The following is a 22,289-nucleotide window of genomic DNA, read 5'->3' as shown; positions in this document are numbered from 1 at the left end:
AAAAAACTGATATTTTTATGATAGTCGGATGGGTAAGTAAAATTATCAGACTAAAAGAGATGAAATATGTGCAGCTAAGGCATTACAAATTGAATATTACTTTAATGGGACATTATGGTAACTTTTGAGCAAACACTTAAGAAAGCATTACGGGATGGATGCCCTCTCCTCTTAATAATAAGTCATGACAAGAAAAAAATCATTGTGATTGTAACTTTGAAGCTTTAAAATTTAGGGCTTCTCTCAAGCCATACTGCCTCCCTTGAATTGGATAACAGCGCTGAAGTAAACCGTTGCCATGGAAATAACCTGTTGATTGAAAACGACCGGTGGCAGGACTAGGTTTTGGAGGGGACAAAAGAATCATACGATCTTCTATTCTTATTGAGTGTGGTTGGCACAAGGTGTGCTAAAGAAACTTGAAAAAAATAAAATAAAATATTGACTATTATAATTACAATAATTGTACAATATTGTAGTGAAGCATCTTGAAATTCATACGAAAAATAGTTGACAATTAACAACTTGATCAAGTATTTTAATTCTGGTAAAAATTTGAAAATTTTGAGGAGAGGGGCAAAAGAGGGCTTGCAGTAAAACTAAAAACTTCACATACTATAGTTGTATAAAAATGCATTTATTATTAGGAGTACAAAGAAGAACTTATGATTTAATTAACAGCAAGAAACAATATCACAAGGCAGATTGCATTTTATGCAGCGAAAATCATAAATATGCAGGTGAGAAAATCAAAAAATAAAACTTATGAATTATTATTATTAAATTATTAATTTAGAAAAAACGATTGAACACAATAAGGAACTAAAAATAAAATGCACTATATACGAAGTTACTGTTACTGTATAATTAAGTTTCAGTTGTAGATTAAGTCAGAGATTCAAAGTTCGAATATAAAATTTTAGTTTATCATTAAATAACTTTAAAAACAATTTTATAATACGCCCTTCCACAGGCTATCTCTTCAAATAATACCTTTGGACAGGAAGGTGAAATAAGTAAAATAATATCAGCTATTATGAATGAATCGATCACAAGTGCATTCGTCACCTTCCAGCCAAAGTATCACAAGCTCTATACGACATTTAAAAATTTCTGCCTCCATTTTATTTTTTACAGAGAAATTCTTGGTTGAATCTGTTTGAACATTTCACTGAATTTAATCGGTAGCACCAAGTGAAATTTTTGGACAGCTTCGTTCAACAATTTCTCTGTAAGAAAATAAAATGGCAGCGGAAATTTTTAAATGTTGGATGGCATTTGTGATACTTTCATCGGAAGGTGACAAAATAAAACATTACAGGTAAGAAGAGATCTAAAAGTATCCATCAAAAAAGCGCTAACAGTTTTATAATACGCCTTTCTACGGGCAGTCACTTCAAATAATACCTTCCGACAGAAAGGAGAAATAAGTAACCAACCACTTTGAATGAATTGATCACAGGTAACACATAGTGATGATTATTAAAACAACACAGAAAGGATTAACATATGGATCGCATTTAGCAAAAAATAACCAGCGCTGTTACAGTGTTTTAAAAATCGTGCACCTTCTCCTTCTCTCTTAAAAATACATAATGTAAGTACAGTATTAAAATTTACAATTATTTTCCCTTAAAATTAACAATTTTTCCATCGGAAGCCAAAGCTATTTGCTGTTCTGGGAGATTGCTTAAATATTTATGAGGAAGCAACATTTTTACAACACTGTAATTGCACTGGTTCCTATTTGCAAAATGCGATCCATATAAGAAGATAAACTCTCAGAAAAATAATAAAAACTCCAACAAAAGCATCATTTGTGATCAACCAAAATGGATTAAAAAACATAAAACTAAGTAATAAGTAGGTTTGGTAAGATCAAAAACAGGTCTTGAAAAATCGAGTCTTGTCTAGAGGCAGAGCAGAAGAACTAGTTTTGTTAAATTCAACAACTGGATCTTGAAAAGGTGGATCTTGCGGAAAATTTTGAAGCGAAGAAGAATCAGAGGTATCTACAAGAACATAGGTGTCATTACCATCAGGTACATGATCCATGACGTTCACGTCAAAGCTGATTGGCACTCCATTAGCCAACAATCCTTCCCAATTTATTTGGGAATTCAAATTTTCTTTGCCCATCTGGAATATGCAGAAATAGAAATAATTAGAATTGCTGAGAAACTTTTGAATTGAAACTGAGTAAAAGCTGAATTCTGAAATGTACTGCTTTAATTGTAAAATCAATCAAATCATTAAGGCCTATTGCATTGATTTTTCCAGCGTGTACTGATACAGGGACAAGATGCACTGGCTAATCGTTCTAAGTTAGAGGGAGTATGTGGTAGATGGCTACAAGCCTCGATCAATAGGATGCGTCGAGAGCTCTGTGGGGTACAAATTTCTGGAACGGTATAACCGCACCATTTTGGATCTTTTGGTGTTACTTTCCTTTTTGCTGGCCCTTGCAGGGCTTCCTATAGTTAGATAAAAGAAGTACTTTCCTGTTATAATTTCGCAAAACTAGGCTAATGATTAAATAAAAAATTGTAATGGAAAAATTCTCCTTTAACCCAGCAACATTTTCTTTCTAAGTAAACATGCACACTTCAAAATACTGTCTCTATGTTTGCTTTGAGGGTTGTAATTGAATCAGTGAGGATGAGAAAATGCCAACTTACAAAAATGTCAATGTTCAGGGGACTCATTAAACTGCACAGTAGCGCATCCATGTGTATTTACAGTGCATCCACTGCAATTTAGCGTTTTGAGTGTCTTTCCATACACCTTTGTTGGCACTAAAAAGCTTTTTTACACCAGACCATTTCACCTACTGTGCAGTTTATGGCGTCTCCTGAACATTTTAATTTTTTCCAATTTTTCATTCTCACTACTTTAATTAGAAGTGATCTATCCATCCTTTTTGGACAGTGCAGATTGCAAGTTCTTGCATTGACTCTTTGTTGGATGGACTGGGTGGTGGTGGAAGTCGAAAATAGGAAGTGCTTCATACAAACGTCAGTCAGTTTCTAATGTACTTAAAGACACTGTGGCTTGGCTTTTTAAGACTCAATAAATTATTGCCATATTTAAAACTGTAGTCAGATGCAAACTAAGTGTAAATGATGAAAAAATTAAGGTTTTTAGCTTGCCATGAGAAAGGAGAATCATTCTTCTCCTTTGAAACATCTCATCTATTAGGAGTGACATCACACTTTAATACAGATTTTGACTCAACCTGTATAAACATCAATTAAACCCTAACTTCACTTTCCGGGTTCTGCAGACCACTGGAAATTTTGTAAAGATTATAAAATATAGGTACAAGACCAAGAACTCACCTCTTTGCAACTGGATGTTCTGGGTCAGTATTTAAATAGTCCTCTGACAACTGGCTGAGTTAAAAGCAAATCAGTCTTCAAAAAATAGAAAACACAGTAAGCAAGTTAGGGATGCTATAGTCGCCGACACTTGTAGGCACTATGTAGAGGAATTACCACCTTGAACATGACCAAGAACTGCTTGTGTTCAACTTGGCGTTGTAGAGAAAATCCAATGAAACCTCCTGAAAAATAAAACAATGAAAATTTCAAGCTGGAAGAATACAGTACAGTAGTAAAAGTTATGGTTAATAAGTTGCCTACCACAATGTTTTAAATACATAGCGATGGTGAAACTGCAAAAAGCGTACATCAGTTGTATTGCTTCAAAAATCTCTGCTCCTATTTTATTTCTTTGAAAAGATACCGAACCAACATCGTGGTTTAAAATTTTCAAAAAAAATCCTTCGAAAAGAGCGTTGGAATAACTGTAAATATTGGCTAGACCACGAGTTCAGAACCTCAAGTTTCCTGACTTTTCTAAGCCAGCATTGATTCCTTGACTTTTGAAGGTTTTGCAGCTCATCAGAAACCCTTTGAGGATTACAAAATACATATACAAGACCAATTATTCACAACTTTCTGACTAGATGTTTAGTGCCAGTGCTCTCACAGTCCTCTAACGACAGGTTCAGCAAGGTTGGATCCTCCTCCAAAACCTAGAAAACACAGTGAGGTAGTTGGGCATGGTATAACCGCCAATACTTAGCTTTAGGTACAGGAATTAGCACCTTGAACAAGAACACTTGTGTTCTACATTGAATGGTAGAGGAAACCCACTATAATGATGCCCGCTGAAAACCAAAACATTATGAATTTCAAGCCGGATAAATACAGCAGATTACTTCTGTGGTAAAGAAGAACGCCTTCTCAGCATTCATATGCTGTCCAATCTATCGTGATAAAAGCGAGAATTTTAAGGGAAATTTGTAAACATACTCCCTCCAAATTTCAGAGAAGATGATTCGCAATTTTAGATAAAATTATTAGTTGGATAGAAAATTTTGAGGGAAAAAATTCCCTAATTACCTCAAAAATTACTTCTTGATTGAAAGAGATTTGGTAAAGTGTGAACGTTCATACAGCTTATATCCTTAACACAGCAAAGCAGGGTGTAATTGTTAACACATTCCTTGCTACAGTGTTTTAGTTGCGTATCAAAAGTAAAGATGCAGTTGCGGTGTTTATAAAATCTCTGCCCCTATTTTATATTTTGAAAGGAGACGAAACGAACACTGGCTTGAATTTCTCCCAGAATATTCTTTTCATAGAGCAGAAAAATGTAATTCAGTTTTACAAATGAGCTGTGTACATAATAGATGGACTTAAAGTTCACAATCTTTAGTTCCTTGACTGTCCAAGCTCCCCATTAAAGTCTCTGACTTTTCAGGTTCCACAGACCACCAGAAACCCCGTTAAAATAGTTCAAAGAAACATGTACAAGTTCAATAACTCACCTCTTTAAAACTCGACGTTTTGGAACAGCATTTCATGAGTCCTCTGATGACAAACTAAGTTAAGCTTGGAGGCTCCTCCAAAAAGTGGACAACGTACGAAAAAACTTAGGCATGGTACAACTGCAGACACAGGTAGAATATATGCAGAGGGATTTGCACCTTGACCGAAAACTGCTTGTGTTCTACTTGGAGTGATAGAGCAAACCTTCTGTGATGATACTGAAAAATAAAAAAATATAAATTTCAAACTTGGTAAATATGTCCAGGAAAACCATGGTGTCTAGAATTTTTGACCAGGCTTATTCCCAGATTTTTCCCTGATTTACAGGAGCTCATTCCCTGATAAGAAATTGTACTTCTCTCCTACTTCCCCGCGATTTTCTGGGGGAAAAGAATATAACTCACCAGAGTTCCATTTATGAATATCGATTTTAATTCCGATAGCGTTCCGGATGTTTATAATATCGGGTGAATGAAAGCTTCTCCATTCTTTTAATGATTTGAAGTTTCAAATGTGTCACTCAAGAAGTCAACAATAGCGCTCGATCAGATTAGACCGCCAAATTTGAAAACGAAATGATCCATAAGCGTTAGAAATAGATCAAGAGATTCCCGGTTTCTGGAACAGATTCCCTGATTTTTCCCTGATTTTCTCTGTAAATTTTCATTCCCTGGTGAATCCCGGTTTTCCCATTCTAGACACCATGAGTAAAACTAGAAGTAGTTGTTAGCACATTACTAGCCGCAGTATTTTCAGTACGTATCAACAGTGAAACTGTAAAAATGCATATCTTGTTTGCAATGTTTCAAAATCTCTGTTCCTATTTTCTTTCTTTAAAAGGAAATGAACCAATGCCTTGGCAAACCAATGCCAATTTTGCGACCTTGGAGTAAAATTGCGTTCTCATGTCCGGAAAAAGACGAATCATCTTTCAAACTTGATCTGTGTTCAGAAAAACGGTCAACAAAAGAAAAAACTCACCTCCTTCGTACTCTGAAGCAGCATCTAACATTTCTAAAACAGATGCAAAGACAAAATAGTTAAATTAACTTTTGAAAAGGTATAAAAATGCACAAGCTCTTCATTTACATGAGTGTAACATTCCCAGACTTTTTCATGCATTTTCAATGCTTTTATTTCTGATATTTCTTATAAAAATGCTTTTGACAAAAAGTTTCTCTCACTAAGTTTCCAAAAATTGAAAAAATCCAAAATTCAAGCACTCAAAGTTCTAATTTCCGCAATGGAGCTTGTGGTTGTGATAGAGAATAATTAAATGTTGCCATCGAAAGAAAGAAATCAAGAGTCCGCAGCAAAATTCCCGGACTTTTTCAGATTTTCAATGACTTTTCACGAACTCGCTACCCTAACTTCCGAATCATATTCGATCAATTCTTGCAGACTCTCCTGACAGACACATTAAAGTGATTTTTTTAAATCTATCAGAAAGAAAAGAAAGACTACTGTAACTTCTAACAAATAGGGATCAGAGCATGAGTGAAAATTGAGTACAATTACCTTAGGAGAATGTTTTGGATTCCACTATTCAAATGAGATCCAACAAAGATTTTCGGCCTGACCATGTTTTCTTTTTTGTTTCTGTTTTTGAGGATTATTAGTTTTGAAATTTTTAACAATCAATCATGAGAATCAGTTACTTTGTTTCCTGCATAAGGGGTCCTGGGCACCAAAGACCCTTTTTATAAACAGCACCTCAATTTTGAATTCTTGTGGACGAAGGTCACTTTAGCTTTTCCTGCAGATAATTAAAACTCTTATTTTCAGAGATGGTTTCACTTACCTAATATTTTTTTCTTTCTGTTGGGAGCGTCTTTCAGTCTTTTCATCTGTACCGCGAGGAATTCCGCTAGAACCCATGGATCAAAACTGTGGCTTTGGTTAAGATAGTATTTACCCTTTGTGAACATTTCTGACACAATAAACGTTTCTGACTCTGTAGCTGTCTTTCCTCTATTCTTCTTTTTTCTCTGTAGAACACAGAATGAAATCAACTTATGATAAATGATAAAGATGAATGAGAAAATTTCTCACTGGTTTAGATAATGTTCAAGACAATACATCGTAAAAAAACAGGTTCATCATTGCATGGAAGTTTTCTTGTCACTTTTTTGTTATGCTGGAAGTCATTGAGGAAAATACTTATTACACTGAGTAATCTTTTAATGGACCACTAAAAAGACAAAGTGCGAATTTGCACATTAAAACACTTGTTTATTGTCATCAAAATTTCATGTAGAACAAATTAAAAATAACTCCTTATCAAGACATTGACGTTTTTCAATATGCATATTCAAACTTCCTGCTCATAGGAAAACCATGATCTATTTGAGATAAATTGCACACTAAACATCACTCTCACAGTCTCAGAGGTATGAACACACACGAATCTCAATCTCGGAGCTTAGGCTTAGCTGTTGGATGTTGTTTAAACTTTGGACAACGCAGGACGAAGAAGGAAAGCTGTTTTGTTAACCCATTGACTGATTAATTAATTTTGGGTTTCCGAGCCCAAAATGAGTATTTTAAATTTTTGCCCTGATTTGCTTATTTCACCTTTACCTTATAAAATCAGATTTTTGGGGCTTGTAGAGCCACTAACTCAAAAAAATTTAATTGGTTACTTATTACTAGACTATAAAGAGAGAAAAATTGCCTGGTTGATGAATATGACTTCCATTTTTACTTTTAACCATTTCCACCACCATTTTTTTTTTCTTCCTTTTTTTTTCATTTTGGCTCCCCCCCCCCCCCTTTTATTTCTTTTTGGTTTACAAACCCAAGAGGAAGCGCAGATTACTTATATTATAAGATAGAGATTTTATTACAAAAAGAAAAATGAGGGTTATTTTCTAAACTTGAAAATTACCGTATAATCGGGGAAATAATGGACCAGATCGGGAAAATATGAGAAAGTTTTGTCACTGTGTTCACATGAGTCGATATATGTGGCGCTCTCTGTCGGGAGACACCCAAAACAATGCAAATAATGTTGCCAAGTCTTAGGACGAGTGGGACTTGTCGCTTCAGATCCGGCCCGGCGCAGCGCGCAGGAGTCCCACTCGTCGCTTTCAGTCAATGGGTTAAGAAGCCTACAAAAACTTGTATACAAAGCCCAATTTGATTCAAGTAAAATCTTGTTTTTCTTGAGAACAGGAAATTTTTTGTGACCAATGCTAAATAAAAACGCTGATAAATTTTGTTTAAAAGTTAACTTCAGCCATTTTCGTTGCTTGAATGTTCAAAAAATTGTGCATTAGTTAATTTGGTGGAGTTTCATTAATCATAACACCTGCCACCTCATGATAATTTGATCGATCGATATTTAAGAAATTTCATTCATCTATCGAATGCTGCAAGTGTTTTTGAGGGTATTAAAAAAGAAATAAACAATTATGAAAAAAAAGATTGATTTTACACAAAACTTGTGGTCCTGCATCAAATTATATCAGTCAATCCTCAGATGAACCAAACTCAATTTTTCAAGTTATTTTTTGCTCCTGGAAAATGGCCTTTAGAACAGTGGCGTGGCGTGAACAATCGATTACCAATATTTCCCTATTTGAAGCTTTAGTAAAGAATCGATTATTAAGGTGTTCGTTACGAACACCCTGTTTATCGATTCTTTTCCATAGGTTTAAATGGCAGATCAATCGATACATCGCAAAGCACACCACGCCACTGCTTTAGAAGCTACATAAAAGGCACCCAAGTCATGTGCATCACAGTCCTACAGGTATTACAATTAACGCAGAACAAGTCAGAGAGAGGAAAATGGAAAAGAAATTCAGAAAAGTAGCACTAACCGAACTAGACGAATTACTTGTATTCAACTTGTTTACTCTACGTTTTACCAAAGGCCGATTCGAATTGCCTTTGTCCAAAGGGATGGGTTCCCACGCTTTTGCTATGACATTATCTAGAGACACAATGTTTTCTTGCTCTGGATTTTTTGGTATTCTGAAAAGAAATTAAATGAAGAACTCGTTAAATCATGATTTGAGGGAAGGACAATCAAGTTTTGTTTAAAATTATCGGCACTGTTGATTTAGAAATGCATAAATTCATCTGAACTGAATTCAACTGATTTAACTGAAGAATTTTTTCCTTAAAAATCTCTGCTGCCATTTTAAACTTGGGCACATTGTCATGATATACCTAAAACAAAAAATGAAAATAATTCAAAATTAGTAAATTACATTTTTATTTTCATCTTTTATTTAAAAACCTGACAATGGGTACAAGCCTGAAATGGCTGTAGTTTTTCAAAAGGAAAAAAGTCTACGGTAAAATCAGCGAATGAAAGATTTATCCATTACTGAAAAAATATTTATCATGACAAGCCGTGCTAACTTTTTGAAAAAGACTTTTTGAAAGAAATTATCCTTTGAGACAAACTCATCACTGTAAGATAAAAATAACATTTTTACGCTTATGATACAGCTGGGTGTTTTGATCATCATTTTCAAGAAATGCTTGATCTCATCAAAAAAACCATGCATATTATACAAAGTTTTTATGAAGAAAATTACAAAAATCAAAAGAAGGGAAAAGCTTCATTAGGTATTAATAATAAAAAAAAAATTGACCAGAGAAAAATAAAGCAAAATAATTACAATAAAAAGCAGGTTCGCCATCAAAAATCCTCAAATTTTAGACAAAATATACGTAACTGTTTTCAAAAATATTCTTCCTCAGCTTCTCGCATCAAAGTCAAACCATTCTATTTTCTTGTGATGTGCTATGGAAAATTGCCATAAGAACATTAAAATGCTGCCAAATTTCCTCCGATAAAAACATTATTTAGATAGAAATATTTTTCCTTGGTGTTTCAGATATTTTGGATTTACTTGCAAACATAATTGTCCGAAAAATTGGAAGAAAAATAACTACAGCTTTTCCAATAAATTAATGTTTTATCAAAGGAAGTTTACCGACGCCTGAAAGTTCATACAGCTTTTAGTGTATTTTCCGAAGGAAATACACTATTTTTTACTTACTTCTGCCAACACTCTTGTTATTCCTCAGTTTCTTCTTGAGTATCTTTCAAACTTTTAGGCGAATCGTTCATGGGAAGGTCCAAAGGCAAAGGGGTTGGTGGTGGTGTTGGAAAAGGCGGGGACAGAGGATTGTGTCCGTCCATCATCGAGTGATCCATGTCATTATTGAAAATTTCCTCATTAACAGGATGCCTGGCAGCCTCTGAAAAAGTCGTCCAAAAATTACCTCAATTTACTTTTATTGACATTGTGAGGACATGAAAAGGGATACAACCTAGAGAGTCGAATCTGGAAATACACTGGGGATTTACAGAGGAGAAATTTACATTACAACATAGATTTTTCAGGAAAAAAATAGATCAACATACCATTTAATTTTTCTTTTTTGCCTCAATAACCAAATAATTTTGTGCTTAGGTGATGTATTATGATTCAATTTTTGTCAGATTATTTCTAACCGTTCACAGTAGAAAAGATTTGGCAACCTTCACTGATGTTTTTTCAAAAATCAGGGTAACTTATAATTAGATTAAGACAGGAATGTTTATCAGATTGGTATATATGGTCAGCTTTGTATCAAATGATATATCGATGATGAATAAACAAAGAGATGAGGGATGATGGATCTTTCCTTTTATCCTGGTTAATGAATGAACACAATGTTTTATACTATCGTGTACGATCCTTTAGCGTACTTGTGTAACTCGGGGTGGAATGCATCCTAGAGAAAATACCGCTTATCTCCCGTCACCGACCCCCAAGGATCCCTCATGCCAAAAATGGGAACATCCCGATCAAACGATCCAGAGATCAGTGAGTTGAGAGGCGCTTTTATTAATATAGATAGCAGATCGATAGATCGAAGACCGATAAGTCGAAGAGATCAAAAATCAATAAGTCAAAGATCGATAGGTCGATTATTCGAAAATCGATAAGTCGAAGATCCTCCCCGAGCTACCTCCTTTACGATACTTTTACGTACCTGTGTAACTTGGGGTGGAATGCATCCCTAAGGAAAATGCCGCTTATCTCATGTCACCAACCCCCAAGGAGCCCTCATGCCAAAAATGGGAACATCTCAATCAAACGATCCAGAGATACAGATGTCAGTCAGTGGAGTGGCGCTTTTATTAATATAGATAACAGAGTGAAAATGCAGAAAAAATGCTTTAAAAAAACTTCATAGTACTGAACATTATTTGTGGAGGCACTCAATGCATTCTTTATACTTGTGTTCAATATATCATACACCATTTTTTTATTGGAGAAATCTTTTGAGTTCGGCAGTTGCAAAAATGAACTTTACATGACAGCGCGCTACTGTAGGCGGACATGATTGCAGCCAAACTCCAAACTCCGATACTATCATTTTCGGAACAAGTAAAATGCACCGCGTTTAATTCTTGAGAAAACTAACTGAGAGGCAAATCACTCAACTTCAATGATTGAACATCTACCGTAAAATATTTTGTTCCAAGCCAATAGTTCAAGATCAAAATTACACAGAAAAATCAGCTGTATAAAAAACAACTTGACTCTTTAACCTAAACATTTCTTTACAACTCTAAAAGAATTTACTAATTTTCATTTTTTTATCTGCTCAAAAGAGTTTTTAAGTTCTCAACTTAGGTTAAACTCCAAAGAGTTGATGATTTCAAGATTAGACATTAAAATAGGTGCGTGGAACAGTTTTTAAGAAAGAGGAGATACGTAGATTGTTTTTATAATGGTTGATTCGACTGTTCAAGGGATACAAATGTATTTTGTACCTGTAAAACTTTGTTTGATGATTCTTTCAGGAAACACACACCGATCTTCAGGTTCATTATCTTCTTGAAGGTAACCACTTTCCGTAATGGGCCAAAATAATCTGGGGAAAAAAGAGGTGGAGTATAATAAAATGGACTAGGTAATCGACCCTAAGGACAAACAATCACGGATTACTTAGGGTAATTTTAATGTGTCTGACTTGAGCGATAAATTGAGACAATATTTGGAAAAATATTTGGAGCTGAAAGGTGAAAACTCATGAATGTGACTTTCTTTAAAATCGCCGAAGTCTTTCAATGAACAGAATAATCTGGGAAAATTACTTTCTTCAAAAAATAAATAAAATGAGCTGGAGAAGAGCAGAAGATTTGTTAACATAGTTTAGGCGTCAATAAAAACATCGATAAACTCTCACAAAATTGTAGATTAAAAATCGAGGCTGAATGATTTTGCGGAAAGGGATCTCATAACTGCTTCATTTGCCTGACTTTTTTGGCTTTTTCCTGACTCCAGAATTTTGTGATTCTCTGTTTTTCCCTGATCTTTGGACAAAACTACATCTTAGATTTTTTCCCTTAGAATTACGCTGACTGCTGGTAAATTTTGCATGAAATTTCCACTTAGATTTAAATTTTAGAAAAAGGCACTTGAAAGTTGTCCCTGCTCTCTAAAAATAATGCCGGCTGCAGTTGCTGAGCTGATGCGCTACTTGCCTAAGTCTTAGACTTTTCAGGTTTTCTTGAACGCCGAAAACCCTGAAGATTAATTAAAAAAATGTGTAATAAAAGAAGTATTTGGATGGAGTTTGACAATTTCCTGCAGATTTATCAGAAGATCAACGTTTTGTGAGACTTTAAAACATTTCGAAAACAATGTATCTGCTAAAATTACATTTTGGATTTTCCTGATTTTTTACCTGAATGAATCGATAATTGTCTAATTACAAAAACCAACATATGTAATGAACTGAATAAAATGTTTCACTTTTCCATGTGCTAAACTGCAAATAGTTGAAGAATGCTTGACACACTCGGAATTTTCTGATTCATGACCGATTTTCGTAATTTTTCCTGATATTTTTACTAACAGTGGCTGCTCTGAAATAGAAGACACATTTACTATTAATAATACAAGTTGGTATTGTAGGAAAAACAATAGTCTATACCTGAATTCATCCATTTTCCAGACTGCTTCTCCTTCAGAAGTGAAAATATCTCTCGATTTATTAACCACTTTTGGTGTTCAAGGAGGTGGGGAGGACAAGTTTATCTGATTGCTTTGCTAGTTTATCCTCTTTCTTGTCTAGTTTCATATCAATATTTTTATCTGAAAAATAAAAAAACAAGGTAAATTGATTAGGATCGGAAGTTCCATTGATAGAAAATTTGACTTATCGATCGAAAGAAGATTCAACTGATAGATCAAAAGAGGAGTTGAATGGTCCATAGACAAATGATTTGCCTTGTCAATGGAGAGACTTCTAGTCAATGAAACAGATGATCCAACTTATTGATTGACAGAGAATTTGATTGGTTGCTCAAAAAACAATTTGACTGGTTAATCTAACAGGTTAATGAATAGACAGTTTGACTGATGGAATGATAGAGAATTCGATCAGTTAATTGACAGGAAAGGACACTACAAAATTGTTTCCACTCTCTCGAGTGGCACTAGCTGAAGTTGCTAAGCAGATGCGCTATTTGCAATATTCCGATACTTTCCAGGAGTTCCCTAAATTCCTGACTTTCCTGGATAACTGTATATTCTTTGACTTTCCAGGTTTTCTAGACTTTCGAAAAATAAGCAAGGGCTAAAAAGAGAGAAAAATAGGGGTCATCACTCCCGCAAGTTGCCCCTCAACCCAAGATTTGCCTTGTTTGTTGCGATTCGCAGATAAGGTATTTTTAGCACCCTTACTTTATGTAACCCTGAAGACAGAGGCTAGAATTTGTGATACACCTTTAAATTTTCTTTGTTAGAGATCTAAAGTCAAGGGAGTTTCAAGAAGTATTTCCAAATTTTGGTTAAAGGATTACATGTCCTACAATCTCACACTCACCAGTATTGAGAAAAGGAAGGAGTTGAAAATCTTCAACATTAAATGTTCTCTTTTTCTTCTTCTTAGCTTTTTCTTTGTGCTTCGCACCTTCTTCACCAGTTCCAACATCACAATCCTCATTGTCTTCATCATAGTTATTTTTTTTCGGTAGAAAAGAATAAATATGAGGTTACCAAGTATCCTCGACAAATGTAACAAAAAATGACTTGGATTTAACTAAATTCTCAAAGAAAACCGTGTTTTTAATTTAACCCTTTCAATAGAACCATCGTGTCAACCTATCCACCATTTTGTGCATTGCGATCTCTCTTTAATGGAACAATTTAATGGAATCCATGAACCCTCAACAGTTGGTGCCAAGTTTCAGACTTCTTGCATAATTTTCTATTAAGATATAAATATGAAACCATGTTATACCTAAAAAAAGCGGGCGTCGGAATTCGCTGTTCATCTTAACAAAGCTCATTGATCTCCTTGATGATAGTGAAAATAAGCACATTAAAGTACCTAGTAATAAACATAAATAAGACTGTTGCATATAGGTGTCTGTAGGATGGCACCCTCTCCAATTTTTTCCCTACTTCAGAAGATCAATAATATAATTTGACTCTTGTGTCCAATTTGAAAGTTACCAAACACTTAGTTCCTTGGAAAAATCATTGAAAAACTCAACAGTTATCATACGTTGATTAATTAAAAGCACTTTCCCTTTTTTACATTAGATAAGTAGTTAATTTTATGTCTTCAAAATAGATTTACGTAAGAACAGGAGATGTGGTCATTTTTTTAAAAATCTCAATTGAGGGCTTTGGATGACAAGTGGGCTAAGAGCAGATTTTGCTATTTCAAGAGTAGGTTTTGAAAAGTTCAAAGTAGGATGGAGCCTTGTTGCAGAGAGAAAGTTCTAACTCAGTTTTTGACGCTTAAAAATTGGATTTTGGTAGTGGCTTCTTCACAGAATATATTCTAGGACTAGTTTTAGTTTAAACCATTAATATCTAAAATTTTTCAAAAGCTGCTCTCAGCCCCCTTGTTTTCCAAGCCCTTCCATGGAATTTGCTTTAAATTTAAATTCCTGGAGCTCATTTTTTAGAAAAAGATTTGCTCTATTGTCTAAAATGATTTTCTTAACGAAACCCTTTTTGCTGTACAGACGCAAAGGTGCACAGCTATGAAAACTTCGAACGTCATTTTCCCAAAGCTTAAAAGCTTAACAACTTGACATCCGCTTTCTAAGCATATATGGCTTCATATACTTTCTGTTGGTGAAGATATGAACTGCAATTGCATCATATTAATGACAGACGGCGGACACATCTAGGCATGAGAGAGGGCCTTAAAGCGCCTCAGACTGCCATGTTTTGCCAATATATTTTTCCTAACTTGGTTTGTGGGATGTACATGGAGAATCTTCATCTAGCGCCTATTGAAAGAGTTAAGACCCTGAGAAAATACTTTGATCACTTACTTTATGTTAGCAGATAAAGCAAGCCGTATGCTCATAGCTCTTGCCCAAATTGAGTCGATATTCTTGGCAAAGATAATCAGTGAATTCTGAATCACCATCGCAGCTTCAGCAAAATCCATTTCTTTTACTGCTGAGGAGTTATTGTGGAGATTTCTAATATTCCTCATGTATGCCTCCAGGTACTGAAAAATGTATTTGACAGGTGAGCGAAATAAGTAAGTATATATCATTTTTTCTCAGCTTTGTCATACCTAAATACCTACATTTTGCTTCTCTTGCAGACTTTTAAGGTGCACCTCTTAAGTGCCTTGATAAGCTTTTCCCTTATTCTGTAAAGCTTTTTTTTATCAAATTGTGGAAGACTGCAATAAATTTAAATATTCAGTCACCAACACACCAACCACTTTCTTATGGAACCATGAGGTAGAAAATGGAACACTGGACCACTCTTCTGAGGTGTCTTCAAAAATTAACATTAATAATTGTGCAGCCAGGTTGCAAATTCAAGAGATGGTGAGTTCCAGAAAAAATAAGTCACCATGAAGGCTTTTTCTGGAAATCTGACACGAAATTTTAACTTAATACCTTGAAAAATTTCTCTGCTTCAGTTTGGCAAACATTATAAAGCAAAAATCTGGAGCACAAGACGGACATCAATTCTGCATGAATGAAAGCTGGGCACTTTTTTTTCAACCTCCTTTGGATAATGGGAATGAAGTTTGACAACAATGCATTAGAAGAATGTAAATCTTATCATTCAGAACTTAGGTATCAACCTCCAGTTTAAATTTGAATAGTACAAATGGTTGGACTGACAAAGATATGATTATGATTTCTCCTGGTGCAAAATTAGTTTTGAAATGATTTCCTTCATTTTAAATTAAAACCCAATATTCCTTTGAAGAGCATTCATTCACGAGGTTTGATTTTTTTTTTTGTGAAAAATGTACTAGTCAAATGGAAAATTTAATCTTGAAAATCAGGGTGAATATTTTTATTTTAGCTATTTAACATCAATTGATGATGAAATGTAATTCATATGTTGGAATATGGTGGTGAAAAGTTGTTGTATAAGAACTATGGCAATGACCTAAGAGCAAAACCAGGTATCCCTGTTTGCACGTTGAAGACTTCCTGACATACTATGTGTTTTCTTCCGAAAATTCCTCATCATAACTTCTGGAGAGTTTTCTTAATTTTTCTTCACTCTTACAATTAGCAGAATACTCCACGCAAGTTTCATAGTCATAAAGTTAGTTGGCTTGCTCCGCTTCAAAAATAGGGGGGGGGGGGGGGAAGGAACAGAAATTTTGAAACACTGCGATGGAGATACATGATTTCTCACTTTGGTGTACAGCTTCAACATAACTTCGTTCACACTTTTAACTTAATTCTTTGTCCGTAAAAACAAAATGTTCTCATATCAAAGTTGTGCTAAGTAGATTACAGAATGTTGGTGAAAAAACAATGGACTAAAAAGTTAGGGGACATATTCCCTTTATGTACGATGCATCACTATGCATAATCTTAGTCATTATTACAAGCTGTAAGCTGTGTTTAAGCTGTAAGTGTTTGTTCAAAAGAACTTGTCAATTTAAAATGCAATACTCCGAATTTGAAATTAATTTCTTGAGCCTGCGACATTTTAGGAGAGATCTTTGACAGGTTTTGAACTAAAATGTATGAAAAAAAGAACAGAAAAAATATGAGCTATATTCCAGTTCTCATTGAGTAACAAAATGAGTTTACTTGATGAAAAATATTTATAACTCATACCTGAGACAAATCTATGGAGGCCAGTTTGGATAAATTGGTTGCTTTGAAGAGCAACTCATGATAAGAGATATCCGTTGCTTTGAAGAGCAACTCATGCTCAGAGATATCCAGTGGCTCTGGTGCCATTTTGATATGTGTTTAAATCTATAAAAAGAAGGAATCTACATTAGGAAGAAGGCAACAAAATTCTTTGGGCTTCTTTTTTTCAAGTACCTGCAATATGATGAGCAGGTTTTTAATTGTTGCAAAAGCAACCTTCCGAAAATAATACCACTCACTAAGAGACTAATTGATTTTTTGCTGACTACTTTTACTTGTGTAAACAGTCTATAGCAGATCATTTAGCCAGTCGTACAGTGCGGAGAGTGATACAGTAAGATTACCACTGAAGTTGTTACCTCAAACAGGAGTTTAACTCTTCTCAAATAAAGTTTACAAAGATACAAAGTATATGGCAAAATGCTTTAGTTCTTGTTGAATTAATTTAAGGTCTCTACATACCCACTCCTATCAATTAAAACGGAGAGTACACTGTGAACCGAGAATGAAGATTCATGAGTGTTGCACGAGTCAATACCAGAGAAGGTTGACGGTGGAGAGTAGATGAAATTGGTCAAATAACTTCATGCCTTCAAGAGGTAGGACAAACTTGTGTAAAACTATCAGAAGTAATACTGCTAACTTGAGGTAGAGGTGTCGTCAGTTAAGAGGTCAAGAGGTAGAACAAACTTGTGTGAAACTATCAGAAGTAATACTGCTAACTTGAGGTAGAGGTGTTGTCAGCTAAGTTGGCACTTGAATACACATCGTTTGCAAGCAACTATAATGTAGTCGTCCAACAGGAATCGAGGATTGACTGTGCTGCCGTCAATCCCCTATTGATGTTGGACAATAGCGTCGCAATTGCTTGCAAGTGGAATGTAAACAAGTGCCAACTTGGCTGACAACACCTCTAGAGTGCAGAGTAAACAGGTATTTAAGAAAAAATTAGAGTTGAAACAATGGAAACAAGACCAATCCACACAGGTCAGTCATTGCGCATCTTTTTAAAAGCCACTTCCCTGCCCGGCCCTAACCCGGCGGAGAGTTGCTGTTGGGATGGATCTACTTATTTAGAGCTGATCTACTAGAACCAAGCATCAAAACATGATTCTGTCACCAACGCAACTGGCCCATTGAATAAAGAAAGAGAAACGATCAGGTGAAACAGTGGCTAACCTATCAATTCGCAGGAAGGTCTAGGTGAGCTTTCAAAATGATGAAATTGGCCTCATTATCACAGCATGACCACATGCAGACAAACTAACTCTTTCCTTCAGAGATTAAACGACATGAAAGTGAAAGAAGGAGAGAGTTACAGGACATATGGGGAATGAGGAAGTTACAATTCTTGAGGAGGAAATTCAGGCAGGAAATACCTGGCAATGAAGTCGGAGCTAAGCTGATCATTAGATGTAGCGTTGTAGCAACAGTATTCACAGTTCTTGCTATTTGCAGGGGATTGGGAAACAAAACCTGTAAAACACTCTTCAGTATGCTCAGAGGTTCCTTCTTTAATGTTAGCTTCAGTCTCACGCACAGGAATCGATTGTTGAAACTCTTGTCAGCATACCCAGGCCAAGGGGATCAAGGTCTCACAGGCACAAAGCTCACACATTCCTCATCTTGTCCTGGCGTACCAACAGAATTTCAAGAACCGGTTTGCATTCATTGATTGACTAGATAAGATAAGAGGAGATAAAGAGATACATCTAATACATCTTGGTCCATAGTAGAGTCTCCAAGACAAGTCCAGGGACAGACAAAAAGACCTGTTCCGTCACTGGAGTCTTGTGACAATTCTGTTGTGTTGTAACATCGTAAGTTATGGGAACATCACTACAATCTCAAAGAGGAATCAGTAGTATAAGCTTCCTTGATTTAGTTGAAATAGAGGCGATTGAAAGCAATACCAGAAAAACGAATCATACACTCATACCTATACTTAAAGATCCACTCAGAATTTCGGTTTCTCCGCAATTCCCATGGCTTCTTCTTGATTTTCGTTGGCCCTCCGGTTCAATCTTCGTCTCGAATTGATGAAATACTTCTAAATGAGCAAAGAAGATGACAGTTTAAACGGCTAATAATTAAATAAATTAAAATTAATTGAGCGAACCGGAATTTGGGCACCGGCACCGGCGTGATAAAGCGGGCAGGAGCATGCATGGCCGCCATGTTGAATCCTACAGCTGGACGAATATCGAATATCGTATCGAATGCGATTGTTCGAGTATCGCACTATCGATTCTTTACCATAGCTTCTTACGCAGACACAGCCATAGTCGATCGTTCACGAAGTTTGGCAAGAAATCCGCCTCAACCACTGGACTCCGTTTTTCTCGCACCGGCTCACGTGGCGAAAAGCCGCGGCTAGAATTCTTACGATCGGCGACCTTCCTCCTCGTTTTACTTTTAAACTTTCAATCTTAGAGGAAAATGTCATAGGACCCGAAATAACGACCGTAAAATTTCCTATCGGTTCATTACACAAAATTTTCGAAAAAATAATTTTCGTGACCAAAAATAAGGGTTTTAAAAAGGGCGCAGGCAAAAATTCTTATGATCAGCGACCTTTCTCCTCATTTTACTTTTAAACTTTCAATCTTAGAGGAAAATGTCATAGGACCCGAAATAACGGCCGTAAAATTTCCTATCGGTTCATTACACAAAATTTTCGAAAAAAATAATTTTCGTGACCAAAAATAAGGGTTTTAAAAAGGGCGCAGGCAAAAATTCTTATGATCAGCGACCTTTCTCCTCATTTTACTTTTAAACTTTCAATCTTAGAGGAAAATGCCACTGGACCCATAATAACGGCCTTAAAATTTCCTATCAGTTCATTACACAAAATTTTCGAAAAAATAATTTTCGTGACCAAAAATAGGGGTTTTAATAAGGGCGCAGGCAAAAATTCTTATGATCAGCGACCTTTCTCCTCATTTTACTTTTAAACTTTCAATCTTAGAGGAAAATGTCATAGAACCCATAATGACGACCGTAAAATTTCCTATCGGTTCATTATACGAAAATTTCGAAAAAGTAATTTCACGAAATCAATTCAAGAAATCACCCCTCGGCAGTGACACCGTTATCGCGCCGGCTCGGCTCACGATGGAGCGAAGCGTATTATAATAAGAATGCCCGGCCCGGTTATAAGTTACTCAAAAATAAATTTTACTCGTTCTTGTGGGTTTTTCGTGTTGAAACTCGGGATTCTTAGAGACTTTTGATCGTAGAATTCATTTTTGACCTTACTTTTGTTGACACAACTAAAAAAAAAATTGCTGAAAAAATTGGCTGAGAGGCAAAAGAAGGCTGTACGAAACATTGAAAATTTTCCCTCCGATACTTGAGCAGTTTGAGAGGCAGACCCATGTGTGCATAGAAGTAGCATGCGGAATTGCAGACCGTGAATTCAACAAATAACAAATATCTCATTCATTAGCAATGGCCATTGTATTAACAGCTAGTATGTATAATACACAAAAATGGTGAACCAGGGCTCAGAATGAAACTCTGTCATTGCGCCTTTGAATGCTTTGTTTTGTCTACCTATACTATCAATCCCAGATCATGGCAGCATTCAATAACTTAAAAGTTCAAAGGAAATGATCAAAAATTAAAACGAAAGTACTCACACTTTACGATTAAGTTTCAGATCAGCTGCTATTTCTTGCGTCCATTATTAAACATTACATCAATCGATTCAAGCACAGGAACAAAAACACATGACTAGACTCAGCGCTCCTTTTACATTATCAAACAAGCAAAGAAGCTTCCATCATTTAAAAGGACCCCGCACACCTCTTATGGGAAGCTGCACCACGAGGAATTGCCTTCTGACTTATATCATTGGATTCTCCTCAAGATGCTGATCAAAAGTTATAATTGCGCCAACTTTCTACGATGCACCGTTTTCGCAAAAAAGCTAAGTGAAGATTCAATTATTTGGTGATAAAAAGCCAGAAAGATTCCTCATTTCAGTGCTCGAGTGAACAAATCAGGGGAACTCCCGCACCGACCGGCAGTCTTATCTCGGATTCCGCACGCCGCGCCGTTTTCCTCGACCACCCATCGTGAGGAGCATATGAACAGGAAAATGAGCGTCAAACGGACGCATCGAGAGCTGGAGGAGGGGGATAGCCCTATAGTGTCGGCAGGTACAGATAAGAAGACGGACACGCGCTAGGTACGTTTTTTCCTTATTTACATCGGGCCTGTTCTCAAATGCTTTGTTCTTTTTTATTCTTAGTCGCCGAATAATTGAATCTTCACTTAGCTTTTTTGCGAAAACGGTGCATCGTAGAAAGTTGGCGCAATTATAACTTTTGATCAGCATCTTGAGGAGAATCCAATGATATAAGTCAGAAGGCAATTCCTCGTGGTGCAGCTTCCCATAAGAGGTGTGCGGGGTCCTTTGAAATAGCGACGGTGTAAGTCGGCAAACACATAACTCGTTTGCGGTGTCTGAAAATCTCTGCCTCTTTGTTATTTTTTTAAAGGAGAACAAATTGACATCATTCCTTAACCCAAGTAGCATGGATTGCAATTTCATTGCAATGGATTGTGAGTTGATTGCAATTTTTGCTTGTTGCCTATACGTTCATTTGAAGGCGCTTAAAAAGTTGCAATTTTATTGCAATAAGTTTGCAAGAAATGTAGATTATGCTTGTTTTTCAAGGCACTATAAAGACTGCAATTTCGGTGCAATCATGTTGTAACAAATTCACGCCATGTGCCTGGCATCCAATTCTCTAGTTGTTTTAAAGTTTTTTCGACTTAAATGTCTCACCTACCTAACCCATATAGCGCAACATATTTTGAAAATATTGTCACCTTTATCAAAATATTTTCATGGCAATATTGTAAGTAAAATATTTTCAAAATATTTTTAAAACATTTTAAAGGAATATTTTGAAAATGTTTACAAAAAATATTTTCAAAATAATTCAAAAATATTGCCTGTAAACATGCATGTTAAAAATATTCCTTAAGAAAGTTTTGAAAATATTTTAAAAATATTTTTTGAAAATATTTTTAAGTTCTCAAGTTAGTATGTGGTGTAATTTACACCGGTGTAAATTTAGTGTGAGTACCTATTACGTGATATCGAAAAAAAAAATCAGACAAAAAAAATATGAAAAAAATAAATAACACGAAAAAAAATAAATAATAGGCAAAAGAAAGAAGCCTGAGAAAAACGGCGTTAATCAAATCTATGATGAATGTTGAGCCACGCACTGACGCAATGCATGCGATAACAGCCTTAACAGGCGTGATTTCAACCAAGCTCATCATCAGCTCCCTGTAGCTCAGTGGAA

General features: G+C 35.6%; 1 protein-coding gene across 11 annotated transcripts; it reads right to left on the bottom strand.

The window, feature by feature from the left end:
• Positions 1 to 8,659: 8,659 nt before the first annotated feature.
• Positions 8,660 to 21,015, bottom strand: LOC109037128 (uncharacterized). Of its 11 annotated transcripts, none has more exons than XR_011900403.1 (8): positions 20,607 to 21,010; positions 18,905 to 19,015; positions 16,927 to 17,070; positions 15,151 to 15,332; positions 12,789 to 12,949; positions 11,623 to 11,723; positions 9,854 to 10,055; positions 8,660 to 8,813 (listed from the first exon to the last, which is right to left on the bottom strand). XR_011900403.1 is itself a non-coding variant. In XM_072303580.1 (7 exons), exons 4-6 carry the CDS (start codon positions 12,800 to 12,802, stop codon positions 9,871 to 9,873), a joined length of 300 nt encoding a protein of 99 aa, XP_072159681.1. In that variant the 5' UTR covers positions 12,803 to 12,949; positions 15,151 to 15,332; positions 16,927 to 17,070; positions 18,345 to 18,865; the 3' UTR covers positions 8,660 to 8,813; positions 9,854 to 9,870. The 11 variants fall into 11 exon arrangements, 1 of the variants encoding a protein (XP_072159681.1); XR_011900404.1 differs by having other exon boundaries at positions 18,905 to 19,012; XR_011900408.1 differs by lacking the exon at positions 20,607 to 21,010 and having other exon boundaries at positions 16,927 to 16,986; positions 17,023 to 17,070; positions 18,905 to 19,264.
• Positions 21,016 to 22,289: the final 1,274 nt, after the last annotated feature.

This window comes from Bemisia tabaci, chromosome 8 (assembly GCF_918797505.1).
Source record: "Bemisia tabaci chromosome 8, PGI_BMITA_v3".
NCBI lineage: Eukaryota > Metazoa > Arthropoda > Insecta > Hemiptera > Aleyrodidae > Bemisia > Bemisia tabaci.
Note: the sequence above shows the minus strand (reverse complement) of the source record. Positions and strands in the feature narration are given on the sequence as shown.

Excerpts from the sequence above, each read along its gene's own strand:
- LOC109037128 (XM_072303580.1), bottom strand. Across the intron at positions 10,056-11,622 it reads CATCAAACAAAGTTTTACAG|AGGCTGCCAGGCATCCTGTT; the intron begins GTACAAAATACA and ends CGACTTTTTCAG.